Source organism: Miscanthus floridulus, chromosome 8, assembly GCF_019320115.1.
Source record: "Miscanthus floridulus cultivar M001 chromosome 8, ASM1932011v1, whole genome shotgun sequence".
Lineage (NCBI taxonomy): Eukaryota > Viridiplantae > Streptophyta > Magnoliopsida > Poales > Poaceae > Miscanthus > Miscanthus floridulus.
The window spans coordinates 70,447,851-70,471,154 of record NC_089587.1 but is presented as its reverse complement, the minus strand read 5'-3'; the positions used below and the strand labels follow the sequence as shown (position 1 = coordinate 70,471,154).

At 45.0% G+C, this 23,304-nt stretch overlaps 2 protein-coding genes and 1 pseudogene across 3 annotated transcripts; 1 reads left to right on the top strand and 2 right to left on the bottom strand.

Annotated features, from left to right (window-relative positions):
* Positions 1–3,007: 3,007 nt before the first annotated feature.
* LOC136476647 (succinate dehydrogenase [ubiquinone] iron-sulfur subunit 1, mitochondrial-like) lies at positions 3,008–6,694 on the bottom strand. 2 transcript variants are annotated; one of them, XM_066474569.1, is made up of 2 exons: positions 5,942–6,692; positions 3,008–3,464 (listed from the first exon to the last, which is right to left on the bottom strand). In XM_066474569.1, the coding sequence occupies exons 1-2, from the start codon at positions 6,616–6,618 to the stop codon at positions 3,293–3,295; spliced, it is 849 nt and encodes a 282-aa protein (XP_066330666.1). In that variant the 5' UTR covers positions 6,619–6,692; the 3' UTR covers positions 3,008–3,292. The 2 variants fall into 2 exon arrangements, with proteins under 2 accessions (XP_066330666.1, XP_066330665.1); XM_066474568.1 differs by lacking the exon at positions 3,008–3,464 and adding an exon at positions 3,488–4,990 and having other exon boundaries at positions 5,942–6,694.
* A 1,631-nt stretch (positions 6,695–8,325) lies between these two features.
* Positions 8,326–15,038, bottom strand: LOC136469328 (uncharacterized; annotated as a pseudogene).
* Positions 12,396–13,836, top strand: LOC136475408 (uncharacterized). The gene is made up of 2 exons (XM_066472906.1): positions 12,396–12,428; positions 13,067–13,836. The coding sequence occupies exons 1-2, from the start codon at positions 12,396–12,398 to the stop codon at positions 13,769–13,771; spliced, it is 738 nt and encodes a 245-aa protein (XP_066329003.1). The 3' UTR covers positions 13,772–13,836.
* Positions 15,039–23,304: the final 8,266 nt, after the last annotated feature.

Below are 23,304 nucleotides of genomic sequence, written 5' to 3'. Positions count from 1 at the left end.
TTTTCTACCGCATTGAGATCCACTACGCGTGAACCTGTCTCCCGTGGTGCGCGAAAATTCTCTTCAATCCAGCCGCCCTCCTCCTCTAATATTTGTTGAGCCCGCGAAATCAAGGTGAGCCCCTCTCCATATCCTTCATTTTCCTAATTCCAAATCCATTTGTGGTTGTCAGTGGTGAGTCCTCGAACAAAGCGATAGATGGCTCTGCCACCACATCGAGATGGACATGCTGATCCTACTCCAGAGAAAATGTAGGAGAAAAGGAACGTCCTATAGGGACAAAACAAGCTAAGAAACAACTAATGGTGAAGGTAGAGTCAAGGATGATGAAGATTTGAAGAAATACATTGACATTATTCAAGCTGCAGCAAAAAACCGACAGGAGAACTTCTTACAGACCCAGCAACACATTTCTAACGAGAAAGTTGAAACATGGAGGCTTGAGGGAGGTGGCTTTACTAGAATCATATAAAAAAAACTAATGTGTATGGACACTAGGGAGAAGATAGAGGAGATTAGAGCTGAGCAGGTGATTGGCCTAAGGGACAAATTGGCTGGCAACAATAACTAAGGTACTCAGTTGTTTGGATTTCTTGGGTGGAACCTGGCCACCCGGGTTTAAGTCCTTGACTTGGCACGGGTGCTCGTATTTTCCTAGATTTGTATACGTGTGTTCATAGGGGTGAGTGTGCGTGCGTATTGTGGGTGTCTACGTTGTACTGTGTAAAATTCTAAAAAAAATAGGGTACTTTATTTTGTTTACTTCTATTTTGTAGTAGTCTATTTCAGATTGTGAACTATCATGCAATACAATTACAATGAGTCAACAAGTAGTATAAATGCACTGTGAATTATCATGCAACACCATTACAATTAGTGGACAGCGTCACCATTCAGGTGACACAGCACGAAGTCACAAACTTTGCAAGTATTTCAAATTTGATAACTCTAGTGTGTTCCAATATCGACACTGAAAGCTAGTAGTAGTTCAAGATAGTTTGACGCAAGTTGGAAATCCCACATGTTAATTAGAAGCTTTCCAAAATGCAAACAATACGTTGCAACTTTGTTCAAACATTTAACTGAACACGTTTCCTATACTCATATTCGGAGATTGCTTCACATACCAGTTAAAACCGAATACTTCACATTTGGAAGGCCCAGCAGGCCCAAATACTTCTTCAAGGCGATTTTTTTTTATTTTTAACACTTTTTTAAAATTATTTTTAATTCTAACACTGTTTTTTTTTCTTCCAAATCTAACACTTTTGGCCGCGCCTATTGCCACGGCGTGGGAAAACAACTCTGCCGCGTCATACATGGCGGCGCGGCAGCGGCAGCGGCGATGACGTGGCACTTCCCCGGGCCATGGCCGCTAACGTGGCAAGAGCTGCCGCGCCACGCATCTTGGCGCGGCAGTGCCGCGCCACGGCCCACGGCGCGGCGAAGCCCAACACAGGACCGCGGCCCGGCCTCCCTCTCCTCACAAGGATGCGTACGACGAGGCGACAAGGATGGAGACATAGCTTCAGAGAGCCCCGCTACAGAGATACGTGGTAAGAAATTTGAATTTCAATACAACTGCACGTTGGTGTTCCTATGAATTATAGTGATACGAACTTACCTCGATTGTGTATGCAGGCAACACAGTTGACAAGTCTGTCCAACGAAGCAGCCATGCGACTTGACAAGACCAGAGGGGAGTCGCACGGCATTCTACACATCTTCGTCGATGCACATTCTATTCTCAAAGCCATGACAGTGATTAAATGGTTCCCATGACTCATTCATCCATGTTTTCTTTTTTTTTGCAGAAAGTGAGGAGCTGCAAGAACCTGACACAGAAGCTCAGCTGCGTGGATACTCCGTGGGAGATGCCCTATGACCCGGACCTGTCTAGTTCCTTACGCTCGAGCATTATGCCGACATGACGGCTGCTGGGACCTCTTATGTTCGTACTCCCGGTAATGCAGGCAAGGGTCCTGCGGAGCACGACGTTGAGGAGGACGAGGATGAGGAGGACGAGGACGAGGAGGACTACGATGAGATTGTGGTGTCTCAGTTTGGTGATGCACCATTTTCTATACAGTTCGATGAACAGGTACTTGAAACATCCCTTCGTCATATACGTCACAATTACTTAAACATTGTAAGTAACGATGCCTATATTGTAATTGCAGGGTCCTAGTTACACTCAGCAGTACCGCCGGGTGTACCGCCAGCGAGACCGTACCGACGTTGGGTTCACCCCTAACGTGCTGCCTTCACGTCCGAAGAGGCAGCGACGTCCGTGGTACCTATATACTCCTGGTCGTAGGAGTTCTTTAGGAAGACATGTTGCACTTATACTCGGACACCCATACACTAATGGAACATGTAGTATGTCGAGTAATGTCGAACTTATATATTGATGAACTTGTGTCGTAGTTATGACTTGCTGAACTTATGTCGAACAGAGGTATTGTCGACCTTGCGATGAACAGAGGTATTGTCGAACTTACGATGAAGTTAGTATTGTTGAACTTGTGTATTGATTGTCTCGTGCACTTAACCTTCCTGCTGACCTGTTCGCTAAACCGACACGACGAAATAACTTGGCTCATGTAAGAACATAACAGAAGTGCCTTGTTCTATTTACTGCCGCTTTAACCGCCGCGCCATGGCGGGGGGCGCGTCAGCTCCTGCCACGTCAGCGGCCATAGCCCGGGAAAGTGCCACGTAAGTTGTTTTCAAGCGCCGTGGCAATAGACGCGGCCAAAAGTGTTAGATTTAAAGAAGAAAAAAAGTGTTATAATTAAAAATAGTTTAAAAAAAGCAAAGGCCGATGGCGGATTGGGGGTGGTCGAGCCCAGTGTGTGAAGCAAAAAAAAAAATGTGTGTGTGTGTGTGTGTGTGGGGGGGGGGGGGGGGGGGGGGGGGGGGGGGGGGGGCGTGGCGGGGAAAAGCACCAACGAGCACCGCGCCAACAAGTAATGACTTTGCTCGGTATACAAGCATGTGAAGCAAATGTTAAATGCAACGAAAATCATCCACGAATGACAGTAATCCATACAACGCATTGCAGAGTACCACATTATTTACAGCATAAAAATGAAATAAGGTAGCAGTTATTCACTCCCTACACTACCTGCACCTGACACAAATGCGAGCATCAGAGAGGAAGCCCCAATCGGGGAATTATTTGTCAGGCAGAAACCACGACGCAAAGACGGAATAAAAAAAAAAGGCAAGTTTATCGCAAATCTTCACAGGTTTGTTCCATGTTCGTTTTGAAGGGAAGACATGATCCCTTTCAGGCGTCCAACTGGAGCTTCTTGATCGTGTCGATCTGCTTTGCCGGGTTCAGGCCCTTGGGGCAGGCATGCGTGCAGTTCTTGATGGTGTGGCAGCGGTAGAGCTTGAACTCGTCGTTGATGGCGTCCAGGCGCTCCTTGGTGAACTGGTCACGGCTGTCCTGTATCCACCTGGAACAACGAATGGACATTTTATAGCACAAGACCCATCGTGGAATGCAAGCATGCCCTACCTGGGTATCACAAGTTCAAAGCTCATAAACTGAACCAAAGCGGGCAAGTACTTCACAATCACTCCATTGGAGAGATAAACTTGAAAACGTGATCACAAAAATAAGTAAACTAGACTCTAAAATTTAAATACCAGTATTTGGTATCTACACACAGATCTGCAGCATGTAGCATTTACAGATATGCTGTCTGTCCAGGAGAAACAGTTTCTTATAACAACTAGGCAGTAAAAAGTACTCAACATTATTACCTAAAAAAGGTGATATTCAGACAGTATTTTTTGGAGCATAATAAAGTTAAGGCATACAAAACTACCTCTATTAACTAATTTTGATTAGTCCCAGCTCAACTCTAGGGATATAAATATTGCATACCAAAAAACATTAATGTTCATTAATTACACTAACTGCAAACAAAGTTGGTTATCATATTATTTAATGAAAGTTAACTGTCATATCTTAGTTCCTATGATCTAACACAAACCCTCTATGTGGACATCAAATAAATTAAACAGAGGTAAGATGAATCAAACAGCTGATGTATGGATCATACAATCAAATAAAACACTGGAATAACAAATGACTCAACATATCAGCATGGATCGCAAATACGCAATGCTGAACAGACTTCAGAGAAGTGAGAAGTCCAGAAGGTAGAATAAAAGTAGCCAAAAACACTGAAACAAACAACTTATGAAGTCGGATTACTCTAACATACAATATTCACAATCATTCTGAGCACATGATGTAAACTTTGGAGTGAGGTGGTAACTACTTAGCAACATGAAGTACAGAGTAACTGATAACAGAAACAAGAGCAACATATTCACAACCCAGTGTGAAGATAACAGAAAAAAAAATCTGCATTCAGAAACAAGTTCTGATCCTTTAACTTCATAAGTGCATAATATATATTAAAAAAACAGTACAGTACACTGATTCAGCTAAAATATTTAAATAAAATTGGCTGCTGGTCAGAAACTTTAAAGCTTGTTTCAGGGATCACACACTGAAATGTTGCATGTAAACAACCTTATTTTCCTGGACTACTGCAGAGCTAGCGCTTTTTTCTACTGGCTCGTTAGCATCTACCACGATGCTTTCTTTACGCCCGTCAGTTCACCCTTGTTTGCCAATGTGCGGAACACAATACGGGACATGCGAAATTTCTTGTAGACAGCGCGAGACCGGCCTGTGAAAATGCAGCGGTTTCTAAGGCGTGTCATGGAGCTATTTCTTGGCAACTTGGACAACTTATAGCGGAACTTCTCCCGCATATCCAATGGAAGATCAGGGTCCCTACAGACAGCCTTATACAGCTTTCCCCTCAGCTCATATTTTTCTGCAAGCAATCTACGTTTGTGGTCCCGCAGGTTTCTCTTCTCTGACACCCCGTGATATCCTCGAGCTTGAAGGTGCATGAACATGTTGGGTTTTGGTTTGATAAGCGTCCCCCACAGCGGAAGCCTAAAAAGGGTGAACGTGTCATGGACTTAGCAACATCCTAAAACTTAGAACAAAGAAAATTTATCATATTAGACAGCTATCATTCAAGGGAAACAAGTGCAGACAAATCCACAAGAACTGGCTTTAGCATCTTAAATTCGCTTGATCATCAGTGTAGTTTAACGGTGATGAAGCGAGGAACTAGCACTCTCTATACTGGAAGAGAGGTTAGCAGTTTAGCACGCCACTGCCAAACAACTTATCAGAGGAATAGATTCACCAAAACATCCACCATATGTTAATTTAAGTTGGGCGGTGTGACATGTTTGCAACTCATAAGTTAAATGCTAGAAGAATACTAGAACCACAATGCCTTTAAAGCTGTCTAAGCGATCTTCTGCAGAAATGCATTCAACACATTTCCTTCACTAGTGATACTAAATATCATCAGATCATAGTCACAGCAGCCACCCAATCATGATCATGGAACCACTTCACATGGGTGTTACTGCCACCAATATAAACAACATAGGATCATCACATCTAAGGAACAAACAATTCATCAAGACATCAGACCAATAACCAATCTACCTGGATCACAATCATCTCCAGGTTCGCGTAGCTAAGCCATCAACTATACCAATCTACACACATCACTTCAATTGGCAATCTACCTGGATCACAATCATTTCCAGGCTCACGTAGCTAAGCTATCAACTATATCAAACAATCTACACACATCACTTCAACTGGAATTACTTCATGATCAGCAGAGCATGACTTGCAACCGATCAATCACACATCACTAAGCAATCATCAAACAGTTCAAATGGAATTACTTCATGATCAGAAGAGCATGACTCACAACCGATCAATCACATATCATTCAGCAATCATCAAAAAGATCCAGCATACATCACTCAGCAATCATCCATCTCAGTATCAAAGGGGGTAGCAATGATGCTGGTATACCTGTTGGCATGGAGCAGCGCGGCTGGGCCGAGGTACTCCTCGGGGTTCCACCAGTAGGACGGGCAGGAGGTGGAGCAGCAGGCACACAGGATGCACTCATACATGCCGTCGAGCTTGGCACGATCGGCCTTGGTCTGCGGGATCTCCTTGCCCTGCTGCGGCGGCGGGTCCTTGCGCTTGAGCCACGGCTCGACGCTCTTGTACTGGCTGTAGAAGTTGGTCATGTCCACCACCAGGTCCTTGATGACGAACATGTGGGGCAGCGGCGAGACCGTGGACGCCGAGGACGCGGAGGAGATCTTGGTGAGGCAGGCGAGGCCGTTGTCGCCGTCGATGTTCATGGCGCAGCTCCCGCAGATGCCCTCGCGGCAGCTGCGGCGGAAGGTGAGCGACGGGTCCTGCTCGTTCTTGATCTTGAGCAGCACGTCCAGCACCATCGGCCCGCAGTCGGACAGGTCCACCTGGTAGTCCTTGAGGTGCGGCTTCGTCGACGGCGAGTCCGGGTCCCACCGGTAGATCGAGAAGGTCTTCGTGTTGGACGCGACCTTCGTCGCCGCCGCCGGCGGCGGCGCGGGGGACGAGGAGTGGGACTTGGACGCTACGAGGCGGGACGAGAGGGCCGGCGAGAGGAGCGCGCGCGCCGCCGGCGAGCGGCGGAGCAGGGCGGCGGCGGCCATGGATGGGTGCGGATTCCGATTTGGGGGTCTGCTCTTTTTTTTTCCCCTGGAAGGTTGGGGGCGCGTGGTGGGCTTGCGAACGGAAGGGTATTTATATGTGAGGTCGTTGGTGGGTGGATGACATGTGGGGTCGGGAGGGAGCGATCGGAATGCCGGTGCTAGGGTTGGGGCGGGAGGATGACATGTGGGACCATGAGGGGTTTGGTTTGGGCCTGGTTTGTGGGTGGGAGCGTGGAGATGTGGACGACTCGTGGGCCGCTCGCAAGATGACAAAACAAAGTTGCTGACTTTCGAGGGCGTTTTTTCTTTAACTTCTTTCTAGGGCGTTTTAAGATCACTTTGGATAGTTCTTGATCTTTTCCTCTTTTTCTTCACTTTCTGTTTTGCGTTGATGTCATGGTTGACATATTTTTTCTAACAGAAAAATAAACTGAGGAATTATATGAAAAATAGTCATCAGAATGTAGTTACAATTTAATTTATGATGAAAGAAAAAAATAGCTTATTTCATTTGGTGTCTTATGGTGGGAGCAAAACATATTCATCCAGACTTAGTATTTAGGGTGTGTTTGGTTAGCCTATGAGCTGTGGAAAACCTACGGCGAGCTACGAGAAAGTTGTAATGCCCCTAAAGGTCTAAAAGACTGATTATATGCGAATTGATCATAAGACACTAATCAATTCAATTATTCACGTATGAATAAAGATCTTAGAATGGGAAACTACATTTTTTTAATATACTACATCCGTTGTAGACATATGGTCCATATAAATAGATTGCTAGATTAGTACAAACGACATATGGTTCATATAGTGTCACCATATATCTATCTACCTCTCGTACTAAACCAAAGCATTAGCTATCCTAATGCGAATGATATTCATGGTATCCTCGTTTTCCCATCTTTCCCATCATGACTTCCTTGTGTTTGCCTATCAAAAAAGAAAAAAAAAGACTCTCCCTTGTGTTTGTGCCGCCGCACAATTTACATGTCCCTTCTGGTAGATACTCCTCATCCGCATCACATTATCAAACTCCTTATCATGAAACTTGCTATCATGAATAAAATCATGCAACACTAAGCAAGCAAGAATGAGATGATTCAGAGTACGGGTAGAGAAACTTGGCATAGCCTTCAATATTCGCCACTTTTGCTTCAGAACTCCAAAAGCATGCTCAATGACATTCTGAAGGGATGAATGTAAAAAATTGAACATCTCGTAATTCACTTGAGGTGGACGCCCACACTGAAGTCGACATTCTGATATATAATATGTGCTTCCTTTAAAAGAGGTAAGATACCCTATTCGGTTTGGATAACCAGAGTCGACGAGATAACATTTTCCTAAAAATACAATTCAATATAAGCAACTAATAATGAAATCATTTGGTAACTTAGTAAGAAAAATGTTTACCTTTATGAGGCACAAAAAACGAAAGAAAATTTGTTAATCCATGATAGGATCCTTGTGTCATGTGCCGAGCCCAGCCAACCAGCAACTACCAACCGCAAAAATAAACCTCATGTCAAAGTCACATATAGCAAGCACATTCTGAGTTGTATATCCATGTCGACATGTGTGGTTAACCACGTCCCTCTGCACGCACTGAAACTAGAACATGCGAACCGTCTATAGCTCCAATCGCACCTTTGAAATAAGGGCAAGAAACTGTCCTCTTTAACCTTCTCCACACAAGAAAATATTCTAGATGCGGTTCATCATCTCCTTCTCGTGCTCTCTCTCAAGCAAATCGAACCTCTCTTCATTAGTTTCAAGCAAGCTAAACACCTCCCTAAATTTAGGCTTCACAATTAAGGACGTGGATGTGTGCATCAAAGCAGTTTTTTCTTGCACACCACAACCTCTCACCATCTTCATGGCCTCTCCAACGCTAGGGACCAGATTGGTTGGATCCTTCTCATGCTCCCTCTTAAGCAAATCGAACCTCCCTTCATTAGTTTCAAGCGAGCTAAACAACTCCCTAAATTCAGGCTTCACAATCAAGGACATGGATGTGTGCATCAAAGCAGTTTTTTCTTGCACACCACAACCTTTCACCATCTTCATGACCTCTGCAATGCTAGGGACCAGATTGGTTGGAGGAGTTGATGATGCTTCAACACTTTTGGTGATCTTCTCTGCTGTAGATTGGATCTTCAAACATGTACTTCTGTACAATCGAAAGAATGGCCTCTTCTCATCCCTCTCTTTAGTAGCACTTGAGGAGTACTTGCATTTCTTCTTTCTTGGTTTTGCTTTCTTGAATGCAGCTAACTTGATATCCTCGGTAAGCCTGTCGCCAGGTATTCATACCTAGTATTCAAATCCATATCCACGTGAAACAGGGAGGGTATGGATAGAAAATCTCATACCCGTTCGGGTATGGGTAACATCCGTTGAGAAACAGGTACGAGGAGGGTATTCTATCTATCTTGTGCATCCTTCTCTCACACTGTCGATGCGGGACCCATGGGGTTTCCCACGGAGAAGAGAGAAGAAGACCTAGTCCAACTAGGATTCCCTACATGTAATCCTACTAGAACTAGTTACACGTAATCCTAATAGGATCTCTACTTTGTAACTGACTAGGACTCCTGCCTCTCCTGGACTATATAAAGGAGGGCAGGGGTCCCTAGATCGGCACCTACACATAATCGACAGAACTCACAACCACAACATACCTCGCAACACAACAAATAGCGTAGGGCGCAATATACTATCCACACCAGACTAGACGTAGGGCGCCGTGACTTTTCGGCGTGCCGAACCAGTATAAATCATTGTCTCCCTGCGTTTACCATCGAGTTCCTGCAAACGCCGATACCCCTCCGAACAAATCACCGTCCCGGGTACCCCGTGACGGGTTGCCGGTGGTAAAACATCGACAGCTGGCGCGCTAGGTAGGGGTTCTCGGCGCTTTGCGTTCGAGAGCTCGGTGGACCTCGATATCAACGCCATATTCTCGGACTCAGTGGGATCAACATGCATCTCCAATGACGCTGTCCGCAACAACTCTGCTTTTTCCATGGAGATTCTGGTCGTATCCTTCATCGCCGACTCGTCAACAATATCGTCAATATCAACTCTAGATCAACACGACTGGCTGAATATCCATCTACTCGGATCCGATCCGTCTGGTAGAATTTTGCTTGAGATGATAACAGTGCATCTACAGCCCCACTCGTATATTATACGGGAACCTTACATCAACACGAGATCAGCATGGCTACAATAGCTCAGACAATCGTACTTCGGCGGACTGCAATGACACGGCGGCGTTCTCCTCTGCTGAATCCATCTTGACCGAGTTTGACTCTGACTTCTCCCAAGTCTGACTGATATCAGAGTCATACTCGAGTCCGACCACTAAGCTTCTGGCTCATGATCGATTTCAACCCAGACAAGGCAGTACATGCAGCGTGCTCTAGACCTAGCATCAAATCGGGTCAAGCAACAATCCATCCAAGCCACCAAGTCTAGCTACTTTCAACTACTCGGACAAAATTACTCTGCCACGGTGAACAACAACAGCTCTACGACTACATCAACTATGATGATTTCTAAGCACTCGACGATGGCTTCTGAGCACTCGACGATGAGTTCCAAAGATCACCCACACGAACCAGGAGTACCTAAGCCGCACGAACGCAACAAGCCAAGATCAACTCAGATACGGAAACCTCTGCAAGAACAATACAGATCAACTCGGCTGCTGGGCCTGACCAAGAAGGAAAAACACACGGCCAACAATTGAGAAAAAAAAGACCACGACATATATGTGTATATATATATGCATCTATGAACAAGCAAGCCACGGGATCAAGATATATGAAGAAGCTTTGTCTTGCATATATGCGTATATGGATTAAGGCATACAAAGTTTTGTGACTGGCACGCACCTACCGTCGAGTTCAGCTCCATGAAAGAAGGCGTATCAAGACAAGCACGGGACTTCATCATGACCAATCAGGCAAAACAGTTAAGGAAGCTGCACCGAGTTGTTCAACTACATGCACATGATGACAACAACTCGGCTCAATCAAAAATAATCAACCAGCACGTGAGAAGAAGCAAGCAAGGCCAAGCTGGCCAAGAAGCAAGCCATCCAACGGGAAGCAAGCAGGCCACTAAAACAACCCGGTAATAGCGCAACACTCTCCGAGTAGTCCACGACGACGACGGATTCCGGCTACCACTACAACAACCCACCGACTCCGCCTACACTCGACGTAACAACGAACAACTACTCGGATGCTACGCCAACTACTCGGCTGCACATTCGACTACTTGGCTGCACATTCGACTACTTGTCCGCGCCAACCGACTACCTGGCTGCGGTGAACGACAACCTGGCTGTGGTAATCGACTACTCGGCTGCGGCAATCGACAACGCGGCCACGAACCAAGCTAAGTCACGTCTCATTTTTTATATATTTCAGATATTATTCGTATATGTCTCTGGGAAGACACAAAAATCATCATGCGAGCAAACATAGTGCTCTAAAGTCAAATCATCATGCGAGCAAGCATAGTGCTCTAGGTCTTCTCTTAACGGTCGCCGAATTCCTCAGGTAGAACACGCCTTAATCCGTGAAGCTTGTCTACTCACATGGACGGTCACAAACCAAGTGCCAGGCTCACATGGTCACGTCATGAACCTCTAAACCATACGCCAGAGATTCAAGTGCTTAAACGTAACAGGACACTACCTGAGGAATTTGCATGGCCTAGCAAGAGCAAGACACAAAAAGTTTATATGCATTTCATAATGTCGGGGCCCGCCCCTGATTGATTATTTAAATATGGGACATGCTCCCGACTTCATATCCGGAATGTCATTTACAATATATTTTTATGTTTAACATGCAGGGGAGCTACATCTATACCATGAGATCGGGAAAAACACGCTCTTGAGAGCTATTTTACTCAGACAAGTCCAGAAACAACCTGGTTTGATAAAAAAAGAATATCGATGAGGTACGGCAAGAACCAAGACAAGCTCAGAAAGAACCCGGATTGATAAAAAAAGAACCTCGACAAGGTGCGGCAAGAACCAAGACAAGATAAGAAAGAACCCGGATTGAAGGAAAACAACCCAGACGAGCTGGGGCAGAAATCAAGACAATTAGAAAAAAACCGGGATTGAAGAAAAACAACCCAGATAAGTTGGGAACAGAAATCAAGACAAAAAAAACTTGGATTGATCAAAAAACAATCCGGATAAGGTACATACAAGTTGAGAAAGAACCTGGACGAAGTGCAAACAACCTGGAAGAGGTACATCAAGAACCAGAGAAGTCTAGAAACAACCTGGATGGATAAAAAACAACTTAGAAGAGCATCACGGCTTAGTCAAACACTAAGCTCGGGGACTCGGCATTCGCTTCAACTATGCCCGGGGGCTCGGATTCAAGAACGAAAGACCAAGAATACAAGTACTCAAGACTACAACAACGACAACACATCAAGACCCTTCATCCGATTTCTATTCTAAAGAAAAGTACTCAGAGAAGGCTCGGGGGCTGCGGGATACATAACCCCAGAAATTTTTGAAGACAAGAATCTGGACCCTCTAACTTTTACAAGCAAAAGCAAGAGGCTCGGGGGCTACACTCAGTGAGTGCAATTTTTACGAAAAATTGCATCCATAGAAAAAGAACTCGGAGCAACCAAGAAGACTAAAGGGACCCTCTGGCTTCTTGTCCCAACAAGCAAGAGGCTCGGGGGCTACACTCACTGAGTGCACTTTTTTAGAAAAAAAGTGCACATCAGTCATGACGAACCAACTAAAAGAAGACCATCTCAAGGTTTCACTTCAGAAGAACCTAGAACGGATTTACAATAACTCAACGAATGCCAAGAAGAACAAGAAGGCTTCCGAAGCTCATCTATGAGATGCTCGGAGGCTTGTCGATGCGGGACCCATGGGGTTTCTCACGGAGAAGAGAGAAGAAGACCTAGTCCAACTAGGATTCTCTACATGTAATCCTACTAGAACTAGTTACACGTAATCCTAATAGGATCTCTACTTTGTAACCGACTAGAATTCCCGCCTCTCCTGGACTATATAAAAGAGGGCAGGGGTTCCTAGATCGGCACCTACACATAACCGACAGAACTCACAACCACAACATACCTCGCAACACAACAAATAGCGCAGGGCGCAATATACTATCCACACCAGACTGGACGTAGGGCGCCATGACTTTCTGGTGTGCCGAACCAGTATAAATCATTGTCTCCCTGCGTTTACCATCGAGTTCCTGCAAACGCCGATACCCCTCCGAACAAATCACCGTCCCGGGTGTCCCGTGACGGGTTGCCGGTGGTAAAACATCGACACACACCATGACTTATAAGCTATGCCTTATCAGCCAACGAACAGTATTTTTTTCTCACACCAAACCAGTCAATACCACTAAGCCAAACCAGCCCAAACGAACAGGGCGTGGACGGCAACGCGAGGGACCTCAACCTGTTCCCGGTCGCCGCAGCCACGAAACCCTACGCCGTGACAACGGCCCCGGCTCCGGCGCCGGTGCCAAGCGCGGCGGCCACCTCCTCCGCGGTCGGCGCCATGACGACGTACCACAGCGTGTGCACGATCGTGAAGGTGAAGACGGCCCTGGAACGGTTTGAGCGCGGCAAGCAGCAGCAGCCCCATCCGCACCAGCAGCAGCAGCACAGCGGTGCGGGCGCGTCCCCGTCGTCGTCGTTTGTGACCACGTCCTCCGTGAAGCGCCGCGGCGGCGGCGTGGAGCAAGGCGACGGCTGCGACTCACCCTCCGGCGGTGGCGGCGGGATGGTGGCCGTGGCATGCCGCAGGTGCTTCCTGTACGTGCTCATCTCCTGGACCGACCTGCGGTGCAAGTCCCATGTCGTGGCCCTACCGGAGCCGGCGCCGGCCGTGAGCAAGAAGCCGCGGATCGACCTCAACGTCGGCTACCCCGGCACCACAAGTTCGCGTACGTACACAGGAAGTACCCATGACATAGCTGCCGTCTCCTGCATGAATGGCGTGGCCGGCGTTGCTCCTGGGTCAACATGCAGATGGGCGCCGACGTGCCCGCCGCCGCCAGGAGCTCTTCAAGGTGTGGCGCGCCCGGAACGAGACGGACGGCAGAGGCAACGAGGAGGACGTTGCTGTTGATCGACTACCTCGGCAGCGAGCGTAGGGCATTTCTACTTAGCTAGCTGATGACGATGAGGCCGGAGACATACATAGTTAGTCACTTTGGTATGAGTATGGATACGTACGGGTGTATCCATACCCTCCCCAACGACAGGCTTAATCCTCGGCATCTGAAGTTTTTGTCACTTTGGTCACATCATTACTTGATTCATCCGATGATATGTCCCGAGGACAAATTGCAGTGGTCCCACTAACATGAATCTTACCGAACATAGTGTGCAAATCATCAAGGTGCTTTGGTCCATGTTTTTGGAACCTCGTATGATTGCATTTGATACCCTTCTCAGGATTGTTGCATCTCTGAAATCAAATTAAAAAAGTTAGCAAGTGCAACCATATAGAATCATGATCATTGAATAAAGAAAAATGTAGTGCAAAACTTACAGCAAGGTGTTCATCCCACCATTCTTTAGTGCAGTCAACCGTTTGCTTTGCATCATCCCATCCAAGTCCAGTGGCAGCATTTTTCAACTCCATGGACTATGTATATTCCTTTCTCATATTATTCCACTTGTTCTTCAATTGTTTCTTTGTTAGTCTTTTACCTGTTTTTTTTCCTCAAATTTGTCTACAAGTTTTTCCCAACTGGCTCTATTGAACCCAGCCTCGATCTCTCCTTTGCAAATATCAATGAAATGCCTCAAATTGGCATCACTCCAATCCGCTCTCTCTGCCAGGCTTGAATCAAGCAAAAAAAAATATTTCATTGAAGTTAGTTATCACAACAACAATGTGTTAAAAAATCTATCCCACTGATCATAGCATCAAAAAATTAATAGGAATACAAGTGCTGTCAGATTGGATCTGTGATCATTCACAAATGCTGTCAGGTTGGCCACTGATCACAGCACCAAAAAATTAATAGGAATACAAGTGCTGTCAGGTTGCCTCTGTGACCATTCACAAATGCTGTCAGGTTGGCTACGGCGTCCAGTGAAGAAGTCACGAATTCTGGTGCACAACACTACACTAGCGAACAACAAGAAGAACAGCGAGCATGGGGATTTTGGCATCAATTTGTACATGCGAGCACTGAACAGAAAGATCACATCAATCCATACACACAAACACTGAACCTAAAACACAAATTTCACAGGAATCCATACAATGCGAGCACTGAACTGCAGGGGGAGGGGTTTAATACCTCCGGCCGGCAAAACAAGGTGTCCGGGGAGGAGGACGAGAGGGCAGAGAGAGGGACGCTGGAGAGGACCCCGACGAGCGGGTGAAATTTTTGCATTTTGGTCCCTTTTGAAAACATTTTTTACAAAAAGACCTATACCAAAACGTTTGCTGAAAATAGACCATTTTTAGGCGTCTTAGAACATGACGCCAAGGTATGAGGGTCGGCGTCGACTGACACGACGCCGAGGTCTTGCCACGTCACGGACGACCCCGGTCGACGGCGACACGGTTGCGCATGGGGTCCGACACGTCGGCGTTGTGTCAGCCAATGCCGCAGGCCCAACCTCGGCGCTGTGGGACTACACGCCGAGCTATTGGCACCATCCGGCGTGCGGCCCAGGCGGCCCAACAACGCTTCGTGGCCCAATAACTCGGCGCGGGGTCACTTAACGTCGAGCCACCAGACTCGGCGCGGCCCGACTCAACGCCGAGGTCTGGACTCTTGAAGCCGCGCCGCGGCCCCCTTCTTCTTCCTCCCTCCATTCTGAAAGCGCCGGCTCTCTGTCTCCCAAATCCCCCACGGCCCCCACGAAACCCTAACCCCCAAATGCGACCCTAGGTGCCCGGATCTCGTCTCCCGAAGCTTCCTCGAGGTAATTATCCCTCCCCTCTAATCTATCCGCGTAGATGTGCTTGCATTGTCTCTAATCATGTGAAATCATGGGTGTATGGTGTTTTGATATATGTGTATTTGCATTTGCAAAATGTATGACTTAGGTTGATTGAGTGCGTTGTTGTTTAACTGTTTTATGTGCTGAACATGTTAGGTTAGATTGGTTTCTAGTTATTTTGGTCATTAGGGTTCTTTGTTTATTGTAGGTGTCATTAGGGTTAGTTATTTGTTGGTCATTAGGGTTAGTATGTATTTTAGTTATTTGTTGGTCATTAGATTTCAATTTTTTATGACTAGAACGTTTTGCCAAGGTACTCCTCTTTCCCCTCTTTCATTTCATCCATTTAGATTCGGTTGTTTGTGTTTTTTTTGAACTTGGCATTATAGGTTTGGTTCATGTTTATGTCATTCATGCAATGTATGGTGATTCAAATGATTGAATGACCCAAATGTATGGTTGTTGTTGTTGTATATGTTCTGGTTTATAATCATTGAGTTAAATTTTGTGTTTATTGGGATTCAAATTTGCTTAGGGTTTGTAATGAAAAACTTATTTGGGAGGTATGGTGATTTAGTGTTAGTAGCTTTACATTCGTTGCAAGGTACTTTGGATTGTTTTTTTTTCTACGTAATGTTAGGATGCCAAGGCGTGGTAAAGCTCGTATTTCAAGGTAATCCCAATGTTTATTCATTATTTGTGCAACAAATAGAAAACCCTAGGTTTAGATTTGGTTCTCCGTTAATATAACTAAATTCTTTCAATTGTAGCTATGGTCGCCAGAGGGCAAATCCCTATGACCTAAAGCCTCTCCCTGAAGGTGTTCCTCGACCCATGTGCTTTTGTGGTGATCCTTGTAAGGTAGACATCTCTGAAGATGAGGAAACATATAGACAGAGGTACTGGATATGTCCCAATTATGCATGGGAACCTACAAAGCAACAGCGCCGTGCATCGATTGTGAGGAATTTTTATTGTGTGTTAATTAATTTTCTTGTGATATTAAGTATTGCTTATTTATTTGTTTGTAATAATTTGTTTTTCTTGCAGACCGTTCCACCACTGTGTGACTTTGAGCAGTGGATTGACACTGAGATCAAGGAGTCAGACAAGCAGCATCTAGAAGGCCTGAAGGAGTGGGATATGGAGGTTAAGGAGAGGTTTGAGCAGAGACGCAGACAGGAGGCTATAGAAAAGGAGCATAAGGAAGAGGAGGAAAGGAGGCGTGTTGCTGCGTACAGGGCTGTAACACCTCGGGTGTTAGCCTTGCATAACTTGACTTGCATAACATGAGCATGATCATCACGCATTCATAAACAAGCATTTACAACTGAAACATTTGATTGAAACATTTGCAATATTTACTTGTTATCGCATGTTTCATTATCATATGCAACCTTTCTCGTTATTTCATGTCTCCATGTGTATATGCAAATGATCATGAATGAAAACATGTACTTGGTAGAAGTGAGTCACAAAAACATGTAACCACACTTGGGTTAGCAATTAGAACATTGTCATGAAAGTCACTTTTCTAAATCAAGCCTTTAAGGCATGTTTTATGTGATTGCACTAACTAGCTCTATGAGTGACTACTACATAAAATGATTGAATGACCTTGCAAATTGCTTAAACATGCTTAGGATATCACTATGAACAACTTTGGTATTTAGGGCTAGGGCTAATTTGGTCATTTAGTCATGGGTTGAGTATGTATCATAATTTCAAAGTGACATGTTTGACTAAAGTTGAACTAGGTGCTAGAGACCTTGCATGAAGGAGTTCACTAAAGCAATGTTGTAGTGTTTGACATAAGGAACAACTTTGATTTTTGGGTCTTTGACTGATTTAGCTCCTAACATGTGTGAATTTGGATTTCAAAAATCAGAGAAATCAACCATTTCAACACTTAGCAAATTTTGCTAAGTCATGAACCCTGACAGCCTGACAGGTCAACCTTGAGCACAATTTTTCTCTGTTTCTGTTGCGAATTAGAACAAGTGCCTTGAACAAGTATTGTACCTGGTACATAGGTCTACAAATTCGGTTTAGGATGTTTGCACAACGGAGCCACGGATTTTCGGTAAAATCGTTTGCGAAACTTGTCGTCAGGCTCGGCATGTCGCGACTGAACGAACTGAATCAAGCCATCGGTGGCCGACCGGCTCAGAGCACGCGCGCCGCGTGTCCGCGGCGACGGCCGCGCGTCGCCAACGCTCTGATCGCGCAGGCCACGCCATGCCTGGGCGCGGCCTTAACCCCGCCAGCGCCTGCCCGAGCCGTCCCGCGCCCTCTTTTCGCTTTTTCCGGTCTCTCTTCCTCGCCGCAGCAGCAGCCGAGCTCCCGCAGCTCCGCCGTCGCCATAACCGTGCACAAGCTCGCGCCTAGCCACTCCATCACCACTGTAGCACTCCATCGCCACCCCAGCAACCCCCTGCCTCCTTCTGTGCCTGCTGACAGCCTTCGGTAAGCGCCAGCGTCGTGCGCAAGCTCGCCGGAGCTTCCCCGCCGCGCCCGTCACCGTGGCTGGGGCGTGTCCCTCCACCATAGACCACGTAGCCGTGCACATTAGGTTCGCCTGAGCCCAGGGATACTCGTCCACGCCCTTTTTTGCTTCGTCGTGGCCTCCACCGGCGTACCGCCGTGGTCTAACCCCGCCACTCCGCCATTGCCGCCGCCGTCATCTCTAGAATCGGCAATAGGTCTGGCCAAGTGGCTTAGTAGATTCGCTAGGTCAAGTAGATCACATAGTGAAGATGTCACCATCGGCGAACTCGCCGCCGTCGAGTTCTAGCCACGTTAGTCGAGCAGCACCGCCGTGCTCTGCTGTGTCTCGCTGACCAGTGGGTCCCGCTTGTCAGCGACACCAGAAGAGAAAGCTAGTTCAATTTTTACAGATTTAAATCCTGATTTCATGTGTTTTGTTATTTTTGTATCTTCAGTTTGGTAGCTCCTAAATTTGTGAAATAAATTTTGTAGTGTTCCTTAGGAAGTATAGTATTTAGGAAAAATATGTTTTTAACATTTACAGTAGAAAGTTTTGGAGATTTAAATGGGGATTTGAATTGTGCTTTTGAATGCATTCAAATTTGTTTATTTTATATCTAGAGTTCCTGTGCTCCAAAAATTATGAAATTTTTGTGGTAAGCTAGTCTTAGCATATATGAGCTCTGGTAAAAATTTGAGGACCAGTGCATGGGTAGATTTATAGTTATAGATTTTTCTTTTATGGATAGTCAATCCTTGCATGAATTTTCATAAATTAATTATGAGTCCAAAATTCATGAAATTTGTTGGAGGTAATCCTAGTACCATATGGATGTTAAGAAAAATAGGAAATCTGTTGCTTGACACTTTTCAATAGGATTTTCCATTTATGCTATTTCAAGCCTTGCTTCCTTGTCATTTTTGTATAGGATGTTCTACTTGGTAAAATGATATGAAATTTTTATAGTAGTCCTTTGATAGCATTAGTAAGGCACTGTAAATTTTTGAGAATTTAATAAGTATATCTGATATATGTTTATTATTTAACCTAGATATCTAAATAAAATAATAAAGGTAATTAAATAAATAGTTTGGGCTTCACCATTATATTATCTTAAATGTATTTGGTATGCTTAAACTGTTGGTAGATCCTATGTTGTCAAATTTTGAATGATTACATGAAGTAGAAGTATTATTACTTTATATTGCATATTAATTAGTTTCCGGACTGATTCTAGAGTGTGATGAGTTGCATGTTGAAACTGATGTGTACTGTAAAAATAGTTAATAACAAAGTTGTAGAAAATTTGATAAGCTTTCCAGAAAGTCCAGGATCACTGTTCTTAGATTAGTAGAACTCCAGTTATGAGTGAAACAAGTAGCTACTGTTTGTGGCATGGTCGATGCATTGTAGGAGTAATTAAGTAATAATCGAGAAGAGATATGCACCTACTCAATAAATATGATGCACTTGTTAACATTTATGCATTCGTAATACTCATGCATCTAGGATCGGAGGAAGAGATCACGTTGCTGGAATTTGAAGAAGCAGAGGAAGGGAACCAGCAGGAGGATCCGCAAGCCGCAGCTCTCGAAGGCGTGGAGCAGAACCCTGAAGAGCTTCCGGAGTGTCCTGACCACCGCCCTACTTCCTTTCTATGAGGCAAGCCCCGGAGCATTATAAGTCTCCCAGTAATTTACAAATGTTTACTTACGTAATTATGATTGATGCATTAGGTTATAAGAGTTGAATGGAACCACTTGATGCATGTACATTCCTTGTCCAGATATTACACCTTTAACCGGTATAGGTCCAGGATCGAATATATGCTTAGCCATGCTTAGACCGGTAGAAGTCGGGTGATGTCCTGTCACCTGCGAGATATAGGTGGATACCGGAGCACGGTTGGCTATATTGCCATCGTGGAACAGAACCATGAGGTAAAAGTAAATCAAGACCGGACGGGAGGTCGATAGAGAAGCAACAAGGCATGGAGGTCTTGGGTGTGGATCTATCCCCGTCTGTGTCGATCAAGGACCGTACCGTTGTTGGAACTTCTGACAAGATTGAACGCATGCCTCTCACTTAGCTGGCCGGATAACTCGTTCCGACCACGAAGCCGAGTAATTCAACTCAGGCCGGGAATCGTTCTGTTGTGCGCTCCTTCTGAGGAATGATCAGACTGAGCCCAAGGGCAGGCTTGGCCTGAGCATCCTGGCATCTGGTGTTCCAGATTGTGCAGCGTAGTACGGACCCGCGAAATGTGTACCGGAGTTGTACCAAAGGTGACCTAAGGCTATCGTGGCTGGTAGACCTGGGTTTGTGTTAGGAATAAATTCCCAGCTGGTTGAAATCAATTTGAATCGCCGTCTCTCCCGGATAGTGAGAAACTTGGCTAGCTCCAACATCGTAGTAACTGTGTATGAAACATGATGGTTCGGATGAAAATGGAATTACAATACCTGCTATGGTTACTATTGTATGCTTCTAAATGATATACCACATGTTTGGCACAGGATAGTTGCTAATCTAGAAATGGATAGTTATAGTTAACTTGATAAAGAAATTGTAACTGTACCATGACTCAATTGCTTTTACGTAAAATATTGTCAAGTTACGTCCACTTATACAGCCTTGCATAATCCTTGGAGTCATTTTATTTCTGGTTCATGACGGGTAAGTCTAGCTGAGTACCTTCTCATACTCAGGGTTTATTTTCCCATTGTTGCAGATGGCACTGTGTATCATGGGTATTGCAAGAGTTGCTTCTATCCCGCCGTGGATGAGGAGTAAGCCTTGGGCAGGCTTCTTTAATAATTCCTATCTTTGCTTTTGTGGACCGTGATCTGGCTTGGCACTGTATCAAACTATGTTGGATACTTTATCTTCGAACTTATTTGCTTCCGCTTTATTTATCAAACTCGGTTTGTAATAACTTTTATTCGTACTCTGATGATGAAAAGTATATGTGAACTTTATGTAATACATGGCATGTATGTTGAATCCTGTACGATCTTGGTTGTTGTAAATCGTTTATCGAGACCCGTCGTGGTACTCGACGGACTACCGGGTTTATATGGGTTCAAGTATAATAGTGCGACCGCTTGCGGATTGCCATTGTACTTGTATTCTTATAAATTGGTCGGTTCTGCGACAAGGGCGGAGAGAGAGAAGAAGCTTGAGCGTATGCGCCGAGCGAAGGCAGCGATGGAGGAGAATCCCGATGCCCAGAGTAAGTGAAAGTGGCCTCGTTGCACTCAGTAGGTATTTGGTTTATTCATGAGCGATGTCGTGTAGCCTTGGACTTTTTTTACATCCCAGGATTTACAACCCTCATTGCGTTCAACATTACAGGGAGGCGCTCATAAGCTTCTTCCCAATTTCCAAATATTATTTCCAGTGCACGCTGCTTTGCCCTCCATGCTTTTCCATACTTGACATAGTAATTGTACCATTGGAAAATGATCTCAACCAATGCGGACACCGTAATGGTTGGCATATGCTTCACCACGGGGCATAACTGCCTTGTAATGAACCTAGAATTAAGCTGCAGATAGTTCTCTTCTGCCTCAACAGTGGCACAAACATGTGGTTGCTTCATTGAGGTAATCTTCCATTTGCCTGCCTTCGTCTTCCTAGCACATACTCTCCAACCACACTATTGTTCTTCACAAGCAACAATGTACCTTTTCTTCTTGAATGAATTGATGACCCTAAAAGGTCGGTTGTGTACAATGGAGTACTCTTGCAACCATGTTTTCAACTCATCCATGGTAGCAAACAATATGCCCTTCCGAATGATGAGGCAACCGCTAACATCAGGCACTGTTGTATCACTTGGCCCACCATCAGCTACTGCCCTGTGACCATGGCTAAGGTCCTCGAAATCACCAACTAGTGGATCTCTCCAAGGTAAGACCCTAGACAATATCTCTATTTCCCTAAAATTGAGACGACCAACAGGGCGATCGTCATCAGAGTCTTCGGCTATCTCCTCTACAAAGGATTCATCATCTCCAGCTATCTCCATGTCAAAACAGTTCGTAGCCCTAGCATCACCAAAGTCTTCTTCACCACTAAGATCATCTTCGTCGCTAAGCTCATCCTCAATAGAAAAGTCTCCGCTAGCATCGTCCAAACCTTCTTCTGCATCACCAATTACATAATCATCATCCTCTTCATCACTATCATGATTGCCCTCACCATCGGCAACCGCATTCTCCTCCTCATCTCCACCGTAGACTAGTTGTGTGACAAGTATTTCTTCTTTAGACAAAGGACCATAACCTATGTAAGCGGGGAAAGATGGGCATGCTTCGAAGTTATCATTTCCTAAGCCGGACTCCTTACTTACTACTAAATCCAAAGAGCGCACTTCTGAGGCCAATACAACTGCCTTGTAATCATTCCACTCAGACTCGCTTGTAATTTTGAGCAACCGCTTGATCCGAGGACCCTTCGACGACCCAACATCTATGACACCTTCAAACTGAACATGCACATCTCCTTCATTCCAGCCTAACTTAACCTTCACTTGCTCCACTAACTGGGTCAAAGATGGTGTTTCAGAAAAAATCAACAACTCCTCACACATGTCTAGAAATTCCAAACTATCATCTCTTGTCCTAACAATACGGCCTCCATGATGAAACCTCACTAATTTATCCATCTACAGCCATCACACAACAAGTAGTGTCACATATCAATATATCATGCGAGTTTCAATCTAATAAGTAGAAACTAAAATATATCATTTCATCTTTTTTAACCCCAACAACATAATCATTTCTAGTCATAAAAAATTGAAATCTAATGACTAACAAATAACTAAAATACATACTAACCTTAATGACCAACCAATAACTAACCCTAATGACACCTACAATAAACAAAGAACCCTAATGACCAAAATAACTAGAAACCAAACTAACCTAACATGTTCAGCACATAAAACAGTTAAACAACAATGCACTCAATCAACCTAAGTCATATATTTTGCAAATGCAAATACACATATACCAAAACACCATACACCCATGATTCCACATGATTAGAGACAATGCAAGCACATCTACGCGAATAGATTGGAGGAGGGGAGGGACCATTACCTCGAGGAAGCTTCGGGAGACGAGATTCGGGCACCTAGGGTCGCATTTGGGGTTAGGGTTTCGTGGGGGCGTGGGGGAGACGAAGAGAGAGCAGAGTGC